Here is a 24,240-nt window from a genome sequence, read left to right on the forward strand (position 1 = left end):
GACTCCTGAGAATCTGTGTTGTCGTGTCGATAAATCAGTTCAGGATAAGAGGGAAAAGGAAACTTAAAGATGATTTTAACTCTTTGGAGAGTTGCTTCTCACTGCTCACATTGCTGTCCTTCAGCTCTGCCTGCATTTTTCAAAGAAGGGCTGAAGAACAGAGAGGCCACGGATGGTGGCACAGCCACCCTGCGCTGCGAGCTCAGCAAGGTCGGGGTGCCCGTGGAGTGGAGAAGGGGGGACAGGACCCTCCGAGCCAGCGACAAGTACAGGATGAGACAAGAAGGGACGGCTGCAGAGCTGCTGATCCGAGACCTGGAGGTGGAAGACACAGGGGAATACACCTGTGTGTGTGGGGAGCAGAAGACCTCGGCTGTCCTGACAGTCCATGGTAAAAAGCCATTCCCAGTGTCCCAAGGACATCCCTTTTCTCTCTCTCTTTCCCCACTTGCTTTGATGTTTTGATAGTGCAGCATTTTCTTGGTTTGCTGGTGGTTCATCCAATCTCCTCCTGTCTGTCAGTTTGGAACTGATGGGTTTAGAGCAAAGTAAAGAGCAGCTGTGAGAGTTTCCCATCTTAGGCACCTGCATGTAAGGCCAAGAGTGAGCAAGAATGTTCTCTCAGGGTTTGTCATTATGTCCTGCTGCCATCACTCAATTTTCCTGCTTAACCTGAAGGGAAGTTCTTTAAAACTACCCAGCTCAGTGAGTGAGGATTTTCCATTCAGAAATGGATGACTGTCCTCCTCTTTTGCAGGAACGAGATATATCCTGCTGAGGGTAAATCAAATAAACCCCCATTCCATGTCATTATTCTGCAGGTGCTGATTTAGGGAGCAGTGGGACACATTTTGTTCCTGTCTCTTCTGTGGTGGACAGTGCTGAGCTCTGGTTGCCCCTTCAGAAGGAGCAACTCATGTGCAATGCAATAGATGAAATAAATGGTTTTATTTGAGATATATCTTAAAGGATAAGATGGTTTTATAGACAGGAGTAAAACTGTGGAGTCAAATCTCTTCTCCTAGATTTTCTGCACACTTTTTCTTTCTCTTCTTTCTCCCACCTGGAGGTTATTTCTGATCCTTCCCTCCTCTGACCTGGCACCTTCATCCCTGTACCACTCTCTTCCTTTTTATTTCAGTGGCACATCACAAAGCAACTTGTTGAATGCTGTTAAAAAACTCCTCTGTATTCCTGATATTAGAACCATTTCTGTCCTTGGAAATTGTGACTTAAAGTTGCAATTTTCTGAACCAACCAGATAAATTTTGGTGCCAGGGAAAGGAAGGCATCTCCAGATGGCAGTGCTGTCACCTGGGTCGACGACTTTCAATCAAAATTTATGTCTTTAAAGCTCAAGATAGAGGATTTCAGACTGAAATGGGTAGAGAGGACTAGTGGAATCCTCTGGGAAGGGATGAGCATGGCAGAAGCAGATCATGGTGGCCCTGGGAGATCCTGGAGTATTTTTCCACCAGATGCAGCTTTCCAGACTATCTGATTTCCTGTAATGGGGAAAGACTGACCTCAGGATTTAGGACTGACCTTGGACTGGAGTTGGACCAAGGGTTGGACTCAATGATCTCGGAGGTCTTTTCCAATCCAATTGATTCCATGATTCTATGATTCTAGGATGCAGTCCTGAGTTCCCCAAGGTGTGGTTGGTGGTTTTGATGCCCTCTCTGTTTGTATCACACCCCATAGCTTTGCCTGCACTGTTCAAAAGAGCCCTTGGCAGCGTGGAAGCCACAGAGAGTGGAGTGGCTGTTCTGCAGTGTGAGCTGAGCAAACCTGCCCCTGTGCACTGGAGGAAGGGGCAGCAGCTGCTCCAGCCTGGGGACAAGCACAAAATGAGGCTGAAGGACACCATTGCTGAGCTGACAATCCAGAGCCTGGAGGAAGAGGATGCAGGAGATTACACGTGTGTGTGTGGAGACAAGACAACGACAGCGACCCTGACAGTGCATGGTAAAATATCTGCATTTAGGAGGAATTTTCTGCCCTGTCATCACAGTCTGGTCTTGATCCCAACTCTTATTTTAAATTGTTATGACAGCTGGGAATAACTTCCACTGAAATTCCTTCCCTTGGGACTCATAAAGAGCATCACAGAGTCTTTTCAGGCCCTGCTCATTCCCATTGGTGGGATCTGGAAGTGGATAATGAAGGGCTTGATGAAGTCATAGGTAGCACTTGGAATATTTCCACTAAATAATTTCTTTAGGGTGTATCACTCAGATTTCACTTGTTTTTCTTGAAAGGAACTGAAAAGTTATGAAAACTTGCAGCCTGTGATTTTAAAAGACAGGGTGTTTATTTTAATTCTTAGTGTGGTATTAAAGTAGAGCCATGCATAGTTCCTTGAAATCTTGGGATCAGCTTTCTGCTGTTTTACCTTAAACTGCCTTTAAAACATCCCTGCAAATACTGAAATTATAGTTTTGTGACACTGATTTCTCCATCTGTGAGAGTTGAGAAGCCGAGGCTGGTGTGGTGCTCCATTTCATGGGCCACACCAAAAAAACCCCCTCTGACTTATGAATAAGGTGTTTTCCAGCTGACTAAAGCCAGTCTTTTATGGTTCTTGGATCATTTGTTAATCAACACTGATTTTTGGCACACTCAGTGCAGAAGCACAAGGCAGGGATGTGCCTGAAATAATCCTTTGCCTCTCAGATATTGTAATTATGTTCCAAATCTTTACAGATTGGAGGGTTTTAACACAGTGAAGCCACCAAAGCACAGCCCCCCCTCAATTTTAAAGTGCTCTCTCTCCCCCTGTGACCTCCAGCCCTTCCTCCACGCTTCAAAAAGGAGCTGCAGGACGTGGAAGGCACAGAGAAAGGCACTGCCACTTTCTGCTGCCAACTGACCAAGCCTGGAGCCACCGTGGGGTGGAGCAAAGGGGACACAGCCCTGGGGACGAGTGAGAAGTTCACCCTGAGACAGGAGGGAGCAGTGGCTGAGCTGCTGATCCGTGATTTGGACCTGCTGGATGCTGGGGAGTACACCTGTTGCTGTGGAGAGCAGAGGACCACGGCGGTGCTGAGTGTCAACGGTAACACCAAGAGGAAATGCAGAACAAATCCAAGGGGTTGTTTTCAAACAGCTGGTTTTGGTCAGCTTGGAAAAGCAGCCCCATTTTGGATGATTTTAGCAGTGTGTGGTTGGGCATAAGTGCCTGAATGCCCTGGGCAGTAGCAGGCACAGGTGAGGTGTTTGTGGCAAAAATTTGAGATGTTCTTATTGGTGCTCCCTCATTTCTTTGGTGCTCAGGGTCAGTAGCAGGTGCTGAGAAGTTGTCTTGGCTTGACTACACAGAAGTGGAAAATCATATTATTGTGGTGTTTCTTGTAAAGATCACAGACTATTCAGAGTTGGAAGGGACCCATAAGGATCATCGAGTCCAACTCTTAATCAATGGCCCACACAGGGGATTGAACCCATGACCTTGGCATTATACAACCAAGTTTTAACCAACTGAGCTCATCTCAGGGTCTTACAGGTGTTACAGTCCCAAAGCTGAGAAGATTACAATTTGTTGCTGAGGTATTTTGGATACAGTTTTCAGCATTTCAGAGTAATTTGAGGGTCATGTTCTGCTGTCTGAGAAGGTACAGAATTCAGAGTAGTTTGTGTTGGGAGGGATATTTAAAGGTCCCTCATGGTCTCAAGGAAAAGAGAAATTGATGCCTGACTTATAGTTTGGAAAAGAGAAATTGATGCCTGACTTAGAGTTTGGGAAAGAGAAATTGATGCCTGACTTAGAGTTTGGGAAAGAGAAATTGATGCCTGACTTAGAGTTTGGAAAAGAGAAATTGATGCCTGACTTAGAGTTTGGGAAAGAGAAATTGATGCCTGACTTAGAGTTTGGGAAAGAGAAATTGATGCCTGACTTAGAGTTTGGGAAAGAGAAATTGATGCCTGACTTAGAGTTTGGGAAAGAGAAATTGATGCCTGACTTAGAGTTTGGGAAAGAGAAATTGATGCCTGACTTAGAGTTTGGAAAAGAGAAATTGATGCCTCACAGTTTAATTTGCAAACTTTTAAAGTAATTATTTGTATTTCAATAGAGTTTAGACACCCTTCTTAGGCTTTGTTTCCCACTCTGGCAGGCAATACCCACGGTAAGTCAGGGCTCAGCCTTGCAGGTCTGGAGAAGTTGAGTGTAATGGGGTTGTCCATTTCATGCCATGGACTTAACCATAAAACCCCCTCATCTTTATAAATAAGGTGTTTTCCTGCTTCCCAAAGCCACCCTTTTATGGTGCTCAGAGGGGTTCATCAGTCCTGCTGGGTTAGGAAAGGCTTTGCTTGTTGGTGTGGTTGACAGACCTCAGCCAAGTGGTTACTTGAAGAGCTGCCATGGTCACCCACTGTGGTCGTTTTGAACTCCTCAGCCTTGCCCGTGCACTTCGAGAAAGAGCTGATGGATGAGGAAGCCACAGAGGGTGGGACAGCCACTCTGCAGTGTGAACTGTCCAGATCTGCCCCCGTGGAGTGGAAGAAGAAGCACAAGGTGCTCCAACCGAGCGAGAAATACACTCTGAGGCAGGAGGGCACCACGGCCCAGCTGCTGGTCCACGCTGTGGAGCTCAAGGATGCTGGGGAATACACCTGTGTGTGTGGAGAGGAGAAGACAACTGCAGCACTGACGGTGCATGGTAAAGGCAGCAGAAAGGGGGCATTTCTGGGTGCTGTTTCTCCCTTCTCCTCTGGAAGGTTCAGTACTGACACACAGAGTCCTTTCTCTAATCTCACCATCATTAATTCTGTTGGTAACAGGTTTGCTTCATTTGACTGTGATTTTTATCTAACTCTAACTCCAATTATAGTTCCATTGATCACACTAATATTGCCCCTGGTTTCTTCTCCTTGCCCTTATTCACTGTTTTGCATCACACCAACAGTTGAAGATGCCCCACACTTGCTTTTTTAATTCTGTTTTATTCACTTTTGGCTTGAGCCTGGAGAGGTGGAGCAGCAAGAACACTTGTACTTCTTCAAAAGGATGATTAGATTTCAAGCTGTATCAGGATTTGAGAAATAATTTTAAATAATGCAAACAAGACTTGGTTCAGTGCAACTTTTCTGTATGACTCTGGCCAAGGATAATGTGGGTTTGTATTCAGGTGTTGCAGAACACTCAGCATTAAAGAGGGAGAATAATTCACAGTCCTCACTCAAATTCATCTGCAACTTTCCTTGGAAGAGGGAAAACTTTATTTCCACTGTTAACTCAGGACAGACAGAAGAATTTTCAGCCTCTTTCTCACCTGGAAATTCAGTAGGTCTGAATTCAGGGAGGTGAGTTCTTTGTTTTACTGTCCAGACCTTTGGGTCTTTGTATTGACCAATGAAACAAGGATTGTTTCAGTCTTCAACTTCCAATTGAACCATGGAAAACAGAAATGGAATCCTTGAGCCTCAAGTCTCCATCAATACTGCCAGAAACTTGTTCTTAATTTTAACAAAAGTCTTTCTTGAGCTGCCTTAAGTCATTATTTCTAGTTCTATGTTCTATAGAACTGTTCAAATATTTGCCCTTTTCTTCGTTGTGAAACTATTCTACAGAATTGAAAATTTGTGTTGTGTCTCCCTTCTGTCTTCTCTTTTCTGGACTGAGAACTTTGAATCCTTTTTCTCTTCCTTCACAGGTCTTGTTTTCTGGCCTTCAGCCCATCTTTGTTGCTTTCTGGACCCTCCTCAGTTAATCCACATCCTTCTGGAAATGTGGTGGCCAAAAGCAGAACCCCAGCACCTCATGTGAGGCTTTGCCAGAGGGGAGCAGGAGGGAGGGACTTCCATGGGACACTCCATTTTATCCATCCCAGTGGTGATTATTCCTTTATTGACATCAGAGTTCCATCTTTCAACCTGCATTTGCTCCGTGACCTCTTGGAATTCCAAATTCCTCTCTGCAGTTCTGCTGCCTGTTGCTCTCCATCTTGGGTTTGTGTTGTTGGTCATTCCTAAATAAGGTATTTCCCACCTGCTCTTGCTGAATTACAGCCTGTTTTTCCACCACTCCTTCACTGAGGTCTTGTGTATCTTAATCCACTTTAACAAAGTGCTTTCACCTTCTCTTCTTTCCCACCTTGGGATCACCTGCAAAATTAGTGACAACTCTGCCTTTCATTGTCCAGGTCAGTAAATAAAATGCTGAATGATCTGGACTCCAGAGCCCTGAGGAACCCAACTCATTCTTCTCATTCTAATTGAATATTCTTTCATTGTGGCTTTCAAATTAGCAGCACAATCCTTCTGTGGTTCCACCTACATCTAATTAAAACTAAGACCTTTATTAAAATGCTAATGAGCAGCATGTTCTGTGTCTTTCTGCCAGTGAAGCTTAATCTTTATCAAGAAAAAAAATTACACTGGTCCATTCTTTTAGGAAGAGAAGCAAGTCCAAATTTTTCCAGAGAGTTAATTTAAGCCCAGATGGCCACAATCCCTTGGATGCTCCCTCTGCTGCCCCCTCTTCCCTCTTTTCCAAGACAAACCCTGTGAGTGGGATACATCTCATAGATCAAGACTGGTGAGCATTCCTAAATTCCCATTTTTATCAAAGGAGATCCAGTCAACACAGTCCAGGAAAGCCAAAATGCACCCAGTTCACTTTGTAGCAGACCTTTGGGCAGCAGATACCTCTGTTGGCTCCACCTGGATCATTCTTGATTGGAAGTTTGGGCTCTTGGTTAACATGGCAAGAGTTGAATGTGCATATTTCAGTCTTCATATTTCAGTTTTCACCTCTTAGCTTCCATTTTTTCCATCACCTGTTCTGTTTGACTTCACCAGTGTAATTATTAATGTTTGATATTCACTGATCCTGTACCTGCCATGACAAATTCCATCACACAGAAGTGCTTTAAGAATAGTCAGATTATTTAACTACTCTCCAATATTTTTTTCTTATCCCAGCCAGAACTTCTATTGGTTTTTTAGCTATCCTTAACTTTTAACATTAAAGAAAAATTAATTAAACACATCACTCACCATCAGCTTACATTCCTGAAAGACTGGCAGACCAGCATGACTTAGTGGTGGCCTTGGCAGTGTTGGGTTAATGGTTGGACTCACTGACCTTGGAGGGCTTTTCCAAACTAATATTTCCATGACTCCATGATATCACTGTCATTTTGCAGATCCCCTTTAGCTCTTCTTTCATATTGGTCTCTTTGGGGACAGAGATCAGGAATGGGGAATGCTCTTGACCTTCTTGGAACCTGCTCTTTCTGGATTTGCCTCACCTAAACTTCCTGTATTTTACAGCTCTCTTCAGTTTTGGGAGGTTGAAGATTTGTGACTCAGGCCATTCCTGATGATCTTTGGAGTGAGGAAGTCTCTGCAGTCACACTCTTAATATTGTTTCTTTGAGAAGTTCTCCACTCTCTTAAACTGCCTTGTGCTTTAAGTTGGCATTTACATGATCATAAATAACAATTCTCAAATTATTGGAGCTTTTTTTCTTGTTACCCACAGAATTTTCTTTTGTTCTTCTCCATCACTCCTTGTGCTAAAATCCTTGAGCTTTCCTGCTTTACAATCAGAGTCTGCCCAATTATCTTCCACCTCCTTATTCCCAAGTATTTATTTCTTGCTGATCAGAGGATGAACTGGAGATCCTCCTCTCCTGTTCTTCATATCTATTCTATATCCCAATGTGGTTTCCACCCCATTCCCAAACTACAGCTCCCAAACTGGTGCCTCACCATCCAGCCTTACACTGGGAATGAGTCTCCTTGTTGTTCCTAAAGGGTTGGGGTGTCAGGATGCACCTGAACTTCTTGGTGTGAGGATTGGGGCAGATTTCCACAATGCAGACTTCACCCTTCTCTTTCCTTCTTATTGCTACACCTGCACTTTGAAGAGGTCCCTCTGATTCTACTCTTCATCTTCTTCTAACTCTGGCTTTGGTCTGCAGGTGTCCTTTCCATGTCAATTAAAACCTAATAATTTTTTTCCTTTTACTTTCTCTCCTGATCATGGTGTCAGCTGCCTAATGAATTTTCCAGGCTCAGTTATACTGAGAAAGGTACAGTTTTGGCCATACAGGAAGTTCTCCCATTCCTGCTGTTTATTTTCCATCCATCTCTAAACTGATGAGCAAATTTACTTAAGAAATTAAATTACAAGGCTCCTTTTTGTTTGTGATATAAATTAGCATCATTCTCAGGTCAGATGATCCTCAGGTGAACAACCAGGCATGGATAAATATTGGTGAGCATCAGATTGATTTATTTTGGTGGCCAAGGACAGCTTGTCATGGAAACATTTGCTGCTCTGTTTCTCAGCCCTCCCTGCTCTCTTCAAAGAGGAATTAAGAGATGAGGAAGGTGAGGAAGGCCAGGCGGTGACTCTGCGCTGTGAGCTGACCAAACCCACCCCAGTGAAGTGGAAAAAGGGACAGACAGTGCTCAGAGCTGGGCAGAAATACAAAATGAGGCAGGAGGATGTCAGTGCACAGCTGCTGATCCACAGCCTGACTGAGGGGGATGCTGGTGGTTACACCTGTGTGTGTGGGCACGGGGAGTCCTCAGCTTCCTTGGCAGTGCATGGTAATGCCCAGTTCCACCAGGGTGACCTGTGAGTTGTTTCTATCACCGTGTTCATTGCCCAGTTCCACCAGGGTGGCCCATGAGTTGTTTTTATCACCGTGTTCATTGCCCAGTTCCACCAGGGTGGCCCATGAGTTGTTTTTATCACCGTGTTCATTGCCCAGTTCCACCAGGGTGGCCCATGAGTTGTTTTTATCACCATATTCATTGCCCAGTTCCATCAGGGTGGCACGTGAGCTGTTTCTATCACCATATTCATTGCCCAGTTCCACCAGGGTGACCTGTGAGTTGTTTCTATCACCATGTTCATTGCCCAGTTCCACCAGGGTGGCCCATGAGTTGTTTTTATCACCGTGTTCATTGCCCAGTTCCACCAGGGTGGCCCATGAGTTGTTTTTATCACCGTGTTCATTGCCCAGTTCCACCAGGGTGGCCCATGAGTTGTTTTTATCACCGTGTTCATTGCCCAGTTCCACCAGGGTGGCCCATGAGTTGTTTTTATCACCGTGTTCATTGCCCAGTTCCACCAGGGTGGCCCATGAGTTGTTTTTATCACCGTGTTCATTGCCCAGTTCCACCAGGGTGGCCCATGAGTTGTTTTTATCACCGTGTTCATTGCCCAGTTCCACCAGGGTGGCCCATGAGTTGTTTCTATCACCGTGTTCATTGCCCAGTTCCACCAGGGTGGCCCATGAGTTGTTTTTATCACCGTGTTCATTGCCCAGTTCCACCAGGGTGGCCCATGAGTTTTTTATCACCGTGTTCATTGCCCAGTTCCACCAGGGTGGCCCGTGAGTTGTTTTTATCACCGTGTTCATTGCCCAGTTCCATCAGGGTGGCCCGTGAGTTGTTTCTATCACCGTGTTCATTGCCCAGTTCCACCAGGGTGGCCCGTGAGTTGTTTTTATCACCATATTCATTGCCCAGTTCCACCAGGGTGGCCCGTGAGTTGTTTTTATCACCATGTTCATTGCCCAGTTCCATCAGGGTGGCCCGTGAGTTGTTTTTATCACCATGTTCATTGCCCAGTTCCATCAGGGTGGCCCGTGAGTTGTTTTTATCACCATGTTCATTGCCCAGTTCCATCAGGGTGGCCCGTGAGTTGTTTTTATCACCGTGTTCATTGCCCAGTTCCATCAGGGTGACCTGTGAGTTGTTTTTATCACCATGTTCATTGTTACCTGTGCCTGCTTTGTCTGACTCTGACTTCCCGTGGAGTCACCATGAGGATGAATTTTGTGATTTGAAGGCAAACCCTTCCACTGATTCTGTACATAAAGTGGTTTTAGGATCCCCAAAGCAGATGTGAGACCAAGCCTGGAGACAGCTCCCCATGATGCCCTCACCTTTGCTTCCCCACCCCTGCCCTCCCCAGGAGGCTGTTCTGCTGCTTCCTTTTAACCCTGTGCCCGTTGCATCCCCAGTGCTGCCTGCAGGGATCAGGGAGAGCCTGAAGGACCAGGAGGTGACTGAGGGCCAGGTGGCCACTCTGTGCTGTGAGCTCACCAAGGCTGCCCCAGTGGAGTGGAGAAAGGGCAGCACTTTGCTCCGAGCCAGCCACAAGCACAAGATGAGGCAGGAGGGAACAGTCATGAAGCTGCTTATCCAGGATGTAGAGCTGAAAGATGCTGGAGAATACTCATGTGTGTGTGGAGAGCAGGAGACCAGAGCTACCTTGACAGTGCTGGGTAAAAAAACCATACACAAATATCTGCATTATTGTGTGTTTCTCTGTCAGCTCATTGATATTGTATCATTTTTTTTTATATTTGTAAGCTCTCTGTAAGGTCTGGTTGTACCCAGGCTGCTTTTCTCCTTCTGTCTGTTGGTCTGTCTGATGTTCCAGAATTAAAACCTTCCACCCTACAGTGTTCTCTGCCTCTGTACCACCCCATCCCTCCCGTAATCAGTGTGCCACTTGTCCCTTTTAATGTCCTGTGTCCATTTTGTGACCTTCAGCCCTGCCAGCCCTTTTCAAAGAAGACCTGCAGGACCTGCAAGCCACGGAAAGCCAAACAGCCACTCTGCGCTGTGAGCTCACCAAGGCTGCAGCTGTGTCGTGGAAGAAAGGGAACAAAGTGCTCAGGGCAAGTGAGAAATACATCCTGAGGCAGGAGGGTGGCCTTGCTGAGCTGGAGATCCGTGACCTGGAGCTGCAGGATGCAGGAGATTACTCCTGTGTGTGTGGAGAGCAGCACACCACAGCGTCCCTGACAGTGAATGGTAAATGCAGATCCCTGTCCATTGTTTGTTGCTCTGAAACATCCCATTGTCTGTGTGAAGTGTCCACCTATCAGCTTTTTCCTAGGAGTTAATTTGTGCCCAGGAAAGGAGAATTTCTTGTTCTGACACTCTTGGAAAGGAGGGCTCAGTATTTGACTCTCTCCGTGCAGACCTCAGTGCTGTGGGTTTAAGGGAATAGCCCCTGGGAAGTGCTCCTGTTAGGGCAGCTCAGATGTCCTGTCCCTGTGATAAATTCTTGAGATTCCACCTTGAATCCATGCAGCCTGTTGCACTTTGAGGTGCCTCTTGTTTTCCTGTCACTGCTGGATTCGGTTTTCCAGATCATCGTAGCAATAACCTCCAAGTCCAACCCCTTGGATTTGGCCAGATTTGAACTTCAGGGTGCTGATTCCTCACTTTAAATACACTGTTAACTTTCCATTCCCAGCCCTGCCGGTGCTTTTCAAGGAAAGCCTGAAGAATGAAGAAGTCCGAGAAGGCACATCAGTCACTCTGAGTTGTGAATTAACCAAAGAAGCTCCAGTGAAGTGGAAAGTAGGGACAAAAGTGCTCAAAGCAAGTGACAAATATGAAATGAGACAGTCTGGCCCCACAGCAGAGCTGCTCATTCATGGCCTAGAAGTAAAAGATACTGGAGACTACACCTGTGTGTGTGGTGACCAGAAGACAACAGCAACCTTAACAGTTCATGGTAAAAAGACCTTATTAAAATTCATAAATACCTCTAGTCATAGACCCCCATTCTGAAGTTCAGTTGTTTCTTCCCAGGGTCAGAAGCTTGTTTTTGTTTTATCCCTTTTTCTTTGTTCTATTTCTAACTCAGTTCTTGCTGAGGGAGAGTTGCTCCTGGCAAATTTTTGGGTCATATTTAATCTGTCCTTTAAAAGGATAAAATGGGATGTTTCTGTCCAAGTCCCCTCTGCTTGGATATTGGCATTTTCCAGCTCCAACCCCGTGGTCCACTTCAGTCAACCCCATTTCTGTCCCAGACACTCAGGTCTGATCTGTCAGGAACTGGACAAGGGAGAAGTGAGGGTTAAATAAACCAACCCACAAATAAACCCTGATGTTAATAACCTCATCACCTGATTTCTGCTCTCCTCTCGTGGGTCATTATCCATTTTAATGGAGTAACAGTCCTTGGCTTTGAGGAAGGTGGGCAGAGACCCTCCAGATTTTTTCTCAAACAGGGATCTGGGCTTTCTTGAGACCTGGAATTTTCCTGAGGCATTTGGGGTGTCCTGTTTGTATCCTGTACCCCTTTACACAAGGCACTTTTGTGGATAAATGTTAATAATGAGTTTTTCTGAGGGTTGTTTTGTCTTTGGGTTATGATTTCCAAAATGGGAAATAGTAAAAATCTGAAATTCTTATTAAGTTTAATGGAAGTTCAAACTTCAATTTAAAACTGGGACTAGTTTTAATTTGAACTCTGACTGCTTTTGTGTAGTTGGGACTATAATATTTTAATTAAAAAGCACACCAGAAAATAACAATATCAGCCTCCAAGAAATGATACTTGTGTGGGTTAAATAGTCCTGTATCCAGCAGTCCTGCTGATCTGAGATCTGTGTCTTCCTCACTTGTTCTTTCATTCTGAATAACAACAGACACCCAAGGAACTGTCCCTCAGGGTGAGGGAAATCACATCACTCTTGAAAAAGGATCCTTTTGGAGTTCCTGAATTTGGTAATGACTAAGCATGTCTATAATAGGCTGTGGAGAAAAAAAAAAAGGCATGAGGGGAAATGATCTCAAGCATGAAAAAGAAATTAGGGGTTTAATTCTGGTTTTCTGATGACCATTTGTCCATTGCATCCTTCAGCTCTGCCCCCACTCTTTAAGGAAGAGCTCCAGGACCAGGAAGCAGAAGAAGGTGGAGAAGTCACCCTGCACTGTGAGCTCACCAAGGCTGCTCCAGTGGAGTGGTGGAAGGACCAGAGGATTCTCAGAGCAAGTGGAAAGTACAAAATGAGGCAGGAAGGGCCCAAGGCAGAGCTGGTGATCCATGGGCTGGCTGAGGAGGATGCAGGAGGTTACACCTGTGTGTGTGGAGAGCACCAGACTGCAGCTGTCCTGACAGTCCAGGGTAAAGCCATCCTGACCTCCTGTTTCCTGCCTGGAAACCTCTGTCCTCTGCTGTAACTGTTCAATTTTCCACATCCTTTTGTTCAACCTTATTAACTGAAGTTCCACTCATTTGGGAGTATTCCCTGCCCCTCCTCACTGCAGGCTGTCCAACTGGAAAATCCCACCTTGCATTCCCTGTGCCATCCTCTTGTCTTTTCCTTGCTGTCCTTTCATCTTTCCTTCCTTTCCTAACACACAAACCCACTATTCTTTGGCCTTCCTCTTCCTGCATTTATCCACTAAATCACAAATCTGTTTATTCCTTGCTATTCCTTTCTGGCTTCCTCACTACCAACCATTTAAATATGGTGAAAAAGGAGAAGTATCAGTTGTAATTTCTTCTGTACTGAGTCATGTTTCTGTTGGGGTTTGTGGCCATGACCTCTGTCCTGATGGACAAAGATACATTTCCCATTGGGAGGCTGATTTTCCAAGGCTGTAGATCTCCTTCTGGTCTTATTTTGTTGGAAGAACCAGTTGCTGTGCAAACAAAAACTGGTGTTTCAGATGAAAAATGTGCCAAATTTGGCTAAACCTGGTTTCTATCTTAGGTGTTTTTAGCTTAGTCTCACCGCTATGGACACTGAGCTTGAGATCTGAGGTATCCAACCTTATCAAACAGGTGGAATGTCCCATTATTCCACCTAGGGAATACAGGGACACATTTGAAGGTCACCACATTTACTTCAAGGACACAACAGTGGGTCTAAGAATTATGTTAAGTGGGGAAAGCTTGTTCTGAGACAAGAACACAGGCTGGGATTCAGCATCTGGAAGTTTTCTCTGGGGTCAAGAAGGATCTGTGAGTCCTGGATGAACCTTTTCAGGATAGCTCAAGGAATAAGGAATGAGGATGAGTAAGGAGCTGTGCCAATACTCAGAGCACAGTAGAGCAGCTCAATAAACAGGAAAAGAGACTACAAAGGCATGAAGTTTTGGGAAGACACCAACACATGGTCAGAAATGGCATTCTGGTTTTTTTTCTTGCATGGAAACTGTTGGGAATTCAGGTATAAATCTCTTGAGGACAGTGTGATTTTGCTAGTAGGAAGCCAGCATGAAGCCAAAAGGATTAGGATGTGTATTCCCACCAGGATGTTTTCATTTCTCTTCCCTCTCTTTGCTGCTGATGTTCTCCCTTCCATAACCATCACAACTTCCCTGTCAGTTCCTCACCCATCCCTGGGGGCATCCTCAGCTTGTAATACTTTTTACCTGCATCCTTCAGCTCTGCCTCCATTTTTCCAAGAAGAACTGACCAGCCAGGAAGCAGCAGAAGGTGGAACAGTCACTTTTCACTGTGAGCTCAGCAAGGCATCTGCCCCTGTCCAGTGGAAGAAGGGCCACCATGTCCTCACCTCGGACAACAAGCACAGCATGAGGCAGGAGGGCCAAGCTGTGGAGTTGATGGTCTGTGACTTAGAGTTGGATGACACTGGAGATTATTCCTGTGTGTGTGGAGACAAGAGCACCACAGCTGCCTTAACAGTGCATGGTAAAGTAGTCCTGGGGATGGTCCTCCAAACCTTGGAGCTGCCCAAGTCTCTGTTGCTGTGGTCTGTTCCCATTCCCTCTCTGTTTGCTTGGGGTTTTGTGTTCCTTTGGGCTTCATGTGCTTCCTTCTTGTGTTGGAATCGGGACAAGAATTCCCTGTTCGTGTCTTCCCCCCTCAGCTGTGTTGGTTCCTCTCACTTTCCTTGTCCTGCTACAGCATCCAGGGAAGCTGGGGGAGATTTCCCATTGTATTCCACTGCCCTGAATCAGGGCTCAGTATTTTCCCATCCATCCTTTCCTTCAGGACTTTTGCTTTTTCAGGAATATTCACACTCTCTGTGATACCCTTTTACTCTCCAGCTCTGCCTCCAGAATTCAAGAGAGACCTGCAGGACCTGGAAGGTGTTGAAAATGGCACAGCTGCCCTGCACTGTGAGCTGACTAAACCTGCTGGGGTGGAGTGGAGGAAGGGGCAGGAGGTGCTCAGGGCAAGCAGCAAATACCAAATGAGTCAGGATGGTGCTGCTGCAAAGCTGATTATCCACGAGCTGGACGTGGAGGATGCTGGAGATTACACCTGTGTGTGTGGAGATCAGCAGACAACTGCCACTCTGACAGTCAAGGGTAAAAATAAAGGGGAAAAAGTTATAAGATTTTTCTGAAAATGAAAGTAACAACTGTGGTTTGGTGTTGCTTAAGGAAAAGACCTGATTACCTGAGATGTGCAGGGGGTTTATACAGGATAGAAAATGGGGATTCCAGTGGAAAACAGTGCATTTATTCAGTGTGTTACTGTCAGGATAATTGTAATCTCTCCTGCAAGTGGCCTGCCTTAAGAGGGAATCTGAACTCTTAAAATTCCCTGCCTCAAGAGGGAATCTGAACTCTTAAAATCCCTGCCTTAAGAGGGGCTCTGAACTCTTAAAATCCCTGCCTTAAGAGGGGCTCTGAACTCTTAAAATCCCCTGCCTTAAGAGGGGCTCTGAATTCTTAAAATCCCTGCCTTAAGAGGGAATCTGAACTCTTAAAATCCCTGCCTTAAGAGGGAATCTGAACTATTAAAATCCCTGCCTTAAGAGGGAATCTGAACTCTTAAAATCCCGGCCTTAAGAGGGGCTCTGAACTCTTAAAATCTCCTGCCTTAAGAGGGGCTCTGAACTCTTAAAATCTCCTGCCTTAAGAGGGGCTCTGAACTCTTAAAATCTCCTGCCTTAAGAGGGAATCTGAACTCTTAAAATTCCCTGCCTCAAGAAGGAGTCTCAACTCTTACAACTCCCTGCAGATCTTCAGAACACCTTCAGTGATCAGGGTTGGCTCCTTCATAGCAGGAAAACTATTGTGCCATTTTTAGAACATAAATCAGAATAAGCTTCTCTGTAACTCATGGCAAACAGAACTTCTTGAAATCCGTTTCTTCTTGTCCTGCAGCCAGTCCTGTTACTTCTCTGGGGAAATAGCCTTGTACTTGGAATCTAAGCATTGAGGTTTATGGGGGTCTGCAAAAAACCAAGCTCTGTTGGTGCTTTTATTTCCTTTTTTCTCTGTCCTTCCCAAGCCCCAACTTCAGTGTGGTGCAAGTCCTGTTTCTGTTTTATAGCCCTGCCAGTGCTTTTTAAGCAAGAGCTTCAGAACACCGAGGCAGAAGAAGGTGGGACAGCAACACTGAGGTGTGAGCTGACCAAGGCCAAGGCTGCAGTGGAGTGGAGGAAAGGGGACATCCCTCTCTACCCTGGTTTGAAATATGAGATGAAGCAGCAGGGCTGCACTGCTGAACTGGCCATTCATGGCCTGGAACTGGAAGACTCAGGGATGTACACCTGTGACTCTGGACATCAGCAGACAACAGCTGTGGTGACTGTTCATGGTAGGCACAGTGTTGGCTCCACTGAGGTGAAGTGAGAGGAGCTTCTCCTGGTGTTCTCTGCAGCCATTTCTTTGTTTTGCTGCTGGTCCATGCCAGAAGAAATGTTCTTGTTTAGCAGGACAAATGGTCAGGTTAGAAAGGTGGTTCTTGGAGCATCTGGAGTGATTAATGAGCATCAAAGCAATTAAATAATAGAATCGTAGACTGGCTTGAGTTGGAAGGGACTTGAAATATCATCTCATTCCAACCCCCTGCCATGGGCAGGGACACCTTCCCCTAGCCCAGGGTGCTCAGAGCCCCATCTAGACAGGGCTTGAACATTGCCATGATGTCAAAATATGCTGGACCCTCCTTCCCTGAGTGCAGGGAGTGTGGCTGGGTATGGGAATGGCATAAGGGATGTCCAGTTGGATGTAATGCCTTGTTGGAATGATAGGAGAGGCTACAATTAGGGGATAAGGGATTTCTCTGGCAAATGAATGTGTTATTACTGGAGGTTTGAACTTCAGGTGTCAATGTTACTCCACCCCTTCTACCACCCAGAGCCAGACCTTGCCTGAAATCTGAATTTCCTCTCCCATTTACCAGTTACTGGTTTCTGGATGTTGATTTAATCATTATATTTTGATACAGGTTCTGTTGGGGGGGGGGAGAAAAATGCTCTCTGCAAACTCATAAACCTCTTCTGTGGAACAAGGTCTGTGTAAGAGGGAGCTTGTCCCAGGAATCTTTGCCTAAAGCCTCTGCAGTTGACATGGAGACACTTCCATAGGAAATTCTGACTCCTTCAGGCCACAAACCACTCTCCAAGACCAGATCTCTCCTAATTTCATATGTCTTCAGCTCTTGGTTTACATAATGGTTCAAGAAAAGATGCTGCCAAGACAGACAGTTGCAGCCCAAGGATTATGGAATCCTTTCTGAGCAATGGTGGTAGGATTGGGTCCTTCTTGGGGGTGAGACATTTCCTTCTCAAATTTTGCAGCACTGCCTGTCACATTTAAGCAACCCCTGCAAAACAAGGAGTCTGAGGAGGGAGGCACAGCCACGTTCTCCTGCGAGATGTCCAAAGCCAAAGCTGCTGTGGTGTGGAGGAAAGGAGGAATGGAGCTGCAGCCCAGCCAGAAATATGAGATGAGGCAGAGGGGATGCCTGGTAGAGCTCCTGGTCCATGATCTCAGATTAGAAGATACAGGAGAATACAGCTGTGACAGTGGGGATCAGGAAACCAAGGCAGCTCTCAGTGTGAAAGGTACGTGGTGGGAGCTGACCCTGAGGCAGCAGTTCCATCCAACGTGCAAAGAAACACTTTCAATATGAATATTTTTAAATACAGTATTATTTTTCTCTATAAATTTTTTCTTTTCATCTGATGTATTGGGATTTTTTTTTATGACAGTGGAATTAGGTGGTACTTTGTTCTTCCAGTGCTGCGTTTCAGTTTTGGGTTCTAGTAGGAAATACTTTCTAGTTTTGTGAGTGATGAGAAATTAAAGAAAAAGCAGTAATTTAATGTAACATCTGGATATTTCACATGACAAGTTGTTTAAATATTTTTTTTAAAATGTTCCTTCCAAATCCTGAAAGAAGACTGACAATGACCTTCCTCATCTGTCCAAGCTGTCCATGGAGTTCTGAACTTCTTTCTCTTGAGATCTCTGTTAGATCAACTGAAGGATAAATTCGTTCAAAGAATCCAACTCTGGGAAAGATTTGAGTCAAGAAGCAAAGGAAATAAAGGAAATAAATGTAATGGGTGCTTCTGATATAGCAAGATCCAGTAACTCCAGGCAAATTAGAAAACATGGATCCTGCCTAGGAATATCTCACATGGAAAGCAGAGTATCTTCTCTGAAGAGTCAGTCTGTGTCAGCCAGGACTTGACTCAGGCATCAATAAAACCTCTGTTGCTTCTTTCCTTTTTTCTCCTTTAGCTCTGCCAGTTCTTTTCAAAAAGCAGCTCAAGGATGAGGAAGCAGAAGAAGGAGCTGAGGTGAAATTCCAGTGTGAGCTGACAAAGGACAACGCGGCGGTGGAGTGGAGGAAGGGCACCGTGGAGCTCTTCCCATGCTCCAAATATGAGATCAGATTCAGTGGTGGCACAGCTGAGCTCGTGATTCGTGGGGTGGAGCCTGAGGATGCCTCTGAGTACACGTGTGACACAGGAGACCAGCAGAGCACTGCGGTGCTCACAGTGCATGGTCAGCCCCCCATCAGCCTGCCAGGAGGAGATGGGAAAACATGGGAATGGTGGTGGATTATTGGCTGGGGAATAAACCCCTCTCCAAAAGTTGAGGGAGTGAGGAAAACACATGCCCAGTTGTAAAGCAGAGCACAGGGAAGTGGGTCTTATGGGATTTTTAAATAAAAGCACAGTGTGCAGGGCACTGACACCTTTCTCTCATATTAAAACAAGAAACTGCATTGTGGGAATCTTTATATTCCAATGGATCTTTATTTCCTGCACTTTGCATTCACTGCTGGCTGACTTGAATCAATAACTCACCTAATATCTTTTCTAAAGCGTTTTAAATTTACTCTTCTTAATCTTCCCATGGGGACCCTGAGAATGGTGTGTTTAACCCAACCAGGAATGTCTGTGGTTGATCACAGAACTAGGGCTAAGGTTGGAAGGCACCATAGCAGGTCAGTTGATCCAACCTCTCAACTCAGACAGGGCCATCCTAACACCACTTAGGAAATATTTGTGGTCATCTCAAACAGCTGGGGGGAACTTTGATGTAAACTACAACCTTTCAAACTACATCCTTTGCCTGAGCTTGGCCCATGAAGCAGCCACAGGGTTAACTCTGAGGGAAAGAGCCTTTACATGTCACTCTGTAGGGTTTAGTGAGAGCAACCACAAGCACTGAGATTCCTGTTTCTCCAGCTGCTCACACCCCACCCTGGATATTCCCTTCTTGTTTCCATCCATGCCAGGCTGTCCAGGTAGATCCACACCCTCTGGAATAAATGTCCATTTGTGCATCATCTGGAAGGACTCACTGGTGGTGGTCCAGGGTCTTGAAAAGACAGCTGAGAAATCAGAAATTAGTTTAAAGTTTTACATCCTTCAGGTGCTGGAAATAATGAGTATTTCTATAAAAATGAGCAGATTTATGCTGGTTTTAATCTGCAAGTCCCATGTTTTGCTTAGGCAAAATCTTTATGTGTGTTGAAGATTTCAACATGCAGAGCAGATGCATAAAAAGGTTTGAGGTGGATGCTTTTGACCTTATGGGAAACAAATGTGTCTGGGGAACTTTCTGGTGCTTTCTTTGTGTAGATACACAAAATATAGATCTATTTATAGGGGAAAAAAGTGGATTTGTTATCATATAATCACTTAATGTGAAAAAAAAAAAAGCCCAGGAGCTTGTGCTGAGTTGGGTGACCTGGAATTCATGGGAACAGATGATGGATAATTTCTTTTCCACTTTGCAGCCACCAAGGCACGGCTGAAGCAGCAGCTGAAGGACGAGGAGGTGGAAGAGGGAGGAACAGCCAGGCTGCGCTGCGAGGTGACCCTCAGCAAGGCAGAGGTGCAGTGGAGGAAGGATGGGGTTGTGCTGCACTCCAGCTCCAAGTATGAGATGTGGCAGGACGGGACCCTGCGGGAGCTCCGTGTTCACCGCCTGGAGCCCGGCGATGCCGGGGAATATTCCTGCAAGGCTGGGGATGAGACAACCTCTGCCAAACTGACCGTCAAAGGCAAGACCTGTTGGGTGGGGCAAGGAGGTTTTCACTGCAGGAAATTGAGATTTCACAACATAGAATCATAGAATGGACTGGGTTGGAAAAGACCTCTGAGATCATCGAGTCCAACCCTTGGTCCAGCTCCAGTCCCTTTACCAGATCATGGCACTCAGTGCCACGGCCAAGCTCACCTGAAAAACCTCCAGGGATGGGGAATCCACCCCCTCTTCTGGGCAGCCCATTCCAATGCCTGAGCACTCTCTCTGCAAAGAATTTTTTTCTGCTCTCCAACTTCAATTTCCCCTGGCAGAGCTTGAGCCCATCGTGCCCCCTTGTCCTATTGCTGAGTGCCTGGGAGAAGAGACCAACCCCCACCTGGCCAGAACTCCCCTTCAGGCAGTTCCAGACAGTGCTGAGGTCACCTCTGAGCCTCCTCTTCTCCAGGCTAAACACCCCCAGCTCCCTCAGCCTCTCCCCACAGCACTTGTGCTCCAGTCCCTTCTCCAGCCTCGTTGCTCTTCTCTGGCCCCGCTCCAGCCCCTCAAGATCTTTCCTGACCTGAGGGGCCCAGAACTGAACACAACACTCAAGGTGTGGCCTCCCCAAGGCAGAGTCCAGGGGAAGGGTCACTGCCCTGGGCCTGCTGGCCACGCTAGTTTGGATCCAGGCCAGGATCCCCTTGGCCTTCTTGGCCACCTGGGCACACTGGTGGCTCCTGTTGAGCTTCCTGTCCCTCAGTCCCCCCAGGTCCCTCTGCCTGGCTGCTCTCCAGCCACTCTGTGCCCAGCCTGGAGCGCTGCAGGGGGTTGGGGTGGCCAAAGGGCAGGACCTGCACTTGGCCTTGTTGAACTCCATCCCATTGCAATCAGCCCATCTCTCAAGTCCATCCAGATCCATGATTGTTATTGTGAGATTAGCTCAGATGGCTAAAACTTGGTTGTAATAACATGAAGGTCATGGGTTCAATCCCCTCTGTGGGCCATTGACTTAAGAATTGGACTCGATGATCCTTGTGGGTCCCTTCCAACTCAGAATATTCTGGGATTCTCTGTGATAAACTATTGATGTAAACACAGAGTGTAGGAAAGGTGTCATAAAGAAAACCTCATGGTCAGTGAGTGCACTGAAGCAAAGACTGACTTGGTGGCCAGAGGAGGATAAAGCAGATGTGATTTGTGACTCATAGCTTGAAATACTTGCTTCACATCACATGCAGGGGAGTGAACAGATGGTCCATCCCCAGCTTCCAGTCACATGGCAGCTGCATCTGGTCTGAATGTCATTGCTGAGCTTGGACCACTAGTGTGGAACAAACACTGCCAGCATCTCTACAGGCTACTCAGGTTGTAGATCTTCTGCACATTGCACCCAGCTGCACCATTGGTAGTGCAGATGGTGACCTCAGGTGTAGGAATATCTGCTGTGCTTGCTCAGGTGAAGATTTCACTGCTTTTTGATGGTTGGACCCAATAATCTTAGAGTTCTTTTCTAACCTTAACAATTCTGTGATTCCTTTGGTATTCCCCAGAAGATTTGGGGCACAACTTCTGCTTATGGGGGTCTGTCTGTATGATCTTTGCACAGATACCCGCAGGAGGCCAGCTGTCCTAGAGGAAAACTGAAATGCAATGCCCTGTGCTCACATTAATCCAGTGAGTCCTGCTGAGAGGACAGAACCAACCAGATCCTCAAAACATTTGGAGGATCAGCGGGGTGTAAAATCAATCCTGTTTGCAAAAACACCATAGGGAGGATCAGGTTTTAATGTTAGTCTGTGAAGATATCAAAGTTCGAATGTAACAAATTTCAAACCCCTGGTTTTGGCATCAGGTGCTCACTCCTTGTTCACCCAATCAGAGTATCAAATTTGTAATTAAAAAAAATCGGTATGCAATGTATCTGTGAGAAAGGACAAGTGATAAAACCACTGTTCAAAAAGTTACTTGCCCTATTACCAAGTACTCTGAAAACAGAGTTTGGGATGTGATTTGAGAGGCTGTGCTGTCTCCATCCTTGGTGGTATTAAGTTCAGCTGGACATGGTTAGCCTGGAGAAGAGGAGGCTCAGAGGTGACCTCAGCACTGTCTATAACTACCTGAAGGGAAGTTCTGGCCAGGTGGGGGTTGGTCTCTTCTCCCAGGCACTCAGCAATAGGACAAGGGGGCACGATGGGCTCAAGCTCTGCCAGGGGAAATTGAAGTTGGAGACCAGAAAGAAATTCTTTGCAGAGAGAGTGCTCAGGGATTGGAATGGGCTGCCCAGAGAGGGGGTGGATTCCCCATCCCTGGAGGTTTTTCAGGTGAGCTTGGCCGTGGCACTGAGTGCCATGATCTGGTAAAGGGACTGGAGTTGGACCAAGGGTTGGACTTGATGATCTTGGAGGTCTTTTCCAACCCAATCGATTCTATGATTCTATGGTGCTGAGCAGGTGACCTCAAAAAGTCCACTCCAGCCTGTATTCTTCATGATTCTATGCTTTGATCCATGTTCCCCCTTTGATTTCCCATTTCTGACTCTTTGCAGAGCCTGCTGTGACCATTGTGAGCGGCCTGAAGGACATGGTGGTGTTCGAAGGGGACGACGTCACCTTTCGCTGCCAGGTGTCCCACGAGAACGCCAGGGATGTGGAGTGGAAGCTGCAGGATGTGGCTCTGCAAAATAACGAGATGAATGAGATCTCAGTGGAAAAAGGGAAGGTGCACACCCTGACTTTGAGGAAGGTCACCGAGCAGGACATCGGCACCGTCGCCTTCCGAGTGGGACCCCACACGTCGACGGCAGAGCTCACAGTGAAAGGTAAAAGCTCTCTGTGGTGTGGGACAGGATCAGTGATTGCAGGGGATGTTTTGCTTCTCCTGACAGTCAAGTCAAGGCCATAATTCACCCCTTGTTAGCTCATCTCAGTGGGGTGCTTGTGCTTCAGAGTACCCTGATGGTGTGGTCTCAGAGACTGCAATCACCACGCATGGACAGTGGATGTGACACCAGAGTTCTGAAGCTGCCTGATTCCTAAAGAAATTCCCATGTTGGGCTCAGCAGTTGGATTGAAAAAAATGGAATTTTCATTGCTTCCCCTCTCCCTTTTAGAATTACAGAATGGTTTGGGTGGGAAGGGACCTTTAAAGGCCATCCAGCCCAACCCTCCTGCACTGAGCAGGGACATCTTCAACAGATCAGGTTGCTCATATCTTTCTTTTTTTCTTCTCTGTTGTCTTTCTTCCTCTAAACATTATTTTGAAGATCCTTCTCCTTCCCTCTTTGAAGCTTCTTTTAACTCTCCAACACATAACACAGAAATTAAAGTATTTTTTCAATACTTATTCATCTGGGGCTTTAACACCACAGGGAAAAGAGACAAAGATGCCTGGAAATGCCTTTGCTGTGTTTGTAATTTCAGTGCCACCTCCAGTCTTTAAGGAGAAACTGCAGAGCCTGGAGCTGCAGGAGGAGGACACAGCTGTGCTGCGCTGCCAGGTCTCTCAGCCCAGTGCTGAGGTCCAGTGGAAAAAGGGCACTCAGGTGATTTCCTCGAGCTCCAAGTATGAAATCAGGCAGGAGGGAACAGTCCACACTTTAAAGATTTTTCACTTAAAACCAGAAGACTCTGGCAAATACACTTGTGATAATGGAAATGAACAAACCACAGCTACAGTGACTGTTAAAGGTAGGTTGTGCTGTTTTCAAGGTGAGAAACTTGCTCTGCTTTCCTTGTTTGGTTCTACCAAGAGGGTTCTATCTGCTGTTCTTGACTTCAGATGCCCTTTGCTGGCACAAAGTCCTTTTGCTTTCAGAAGTCCTCTGGTGTCCTGAGCCAAGAAAATAGAAGGACCCAGGTCTGAGACCCAAAGGCTTCTTTCTGGGCACTCAGAAAACCAAAGCTGGAGCTAAAATTAGAATAAAACCATTTCTGATGCTTAAGCATCCCTGGAGCTGTAGTTCTACCTCAGGAAATGGTGCTCGAACTTGGACACTCAGGCCCAGCTGACAAGCAGCATTTCTAATGCCAGGGGCCTAAAAATAAGTATAATGTGGCAATAAATCAGCTTTTCCAAATCTAATCTGATGTACATACAGTACTAAGGTGACTTTTTCTGGGGTACAAGGTCAGCAAAAGCAAAGAGGATCCAGAGCATTATTGTGAATTACTGTCTTTTGGAATATTCCTTGAGGATTCTCCCATTAAGGGCACACACACGCCTGCTATCACACTAATGCCAGGATTTGGTGATCTGGAAGCAGATCCTCTGG

The 24,240-nt window shown here is 46.1% G+C and overlaps 1 protein-coding gene across 1 annotated transcript in view; it reads left to right on the forward strand.

Annotated features, from left to right (window-relative positions):
• Positions 1 to 24,240, forward strand: part of OBSCN (obscurin, cytoskeletal calmodulin and titin-interacting RhoGEF) — a 186,255-nt gene that overhangs the window by 67,117 nt on the left and 94,898 nt on the right. The window contains 17 exon segments of the mRNA XM_071560603.1: positions 125 to 391; positions 1,705 to 1,968; positions 2,792 to 3,058; positions 4,401 to 4,664; positions 8,301 to 8,564; positions 9,989 to 10,252; positions 10,524 to 10,787; positions 11,236 to 11,499; positions 12,634 to 12,897; positions 14,167 to 14,433; positions 14,793 to 15,056; positions 16,030 to 16,296; positions 17,282 to 17,548; positions 18,231 to 18,497; positions 19,741 to 20,007; positions 22,516 to 22,788; positions 23,390 to 23,656. Of these exon segments, the coding sequence (XP_071416704.1) occupies positions 125 to 391; positions 1,705 to 1,968; positions 2,792 to 3,058; positions 4,401 to 4,664; positions 8,301 to 8,564; positions 9,989 to 10,252; positions 10,524 to 10,787; positions 11,236 to 11,499; positions 12,634 to 12,897; positions 14,167 to 14,433; positions 14,793 to 15,056; positions 16,030 to 16,296; positions 17,282 to 17,548; positions 18,231 to 18,497; positions 19,741 to 20,007; positions 22,516 to 22,788; positions 23,390 to 23,656 (4,521 nt within the window).

Source organism: Pithys albifrons, chromosome 7 (assembly GCF_047495875.1).
Source record: "Pithys albifrons albifrons isolate INPA30051 chromosome 7, PitAlb_v1, whole genome shotgun sequence".
In the NCBI taxonomy this organism is placed as follows: domain Eukaryota; kingdom Metazoa; phylum Chordata; class Aves; order Passeriformes; family Thamnophilidae; genus Pithys; species Pithys albifrons.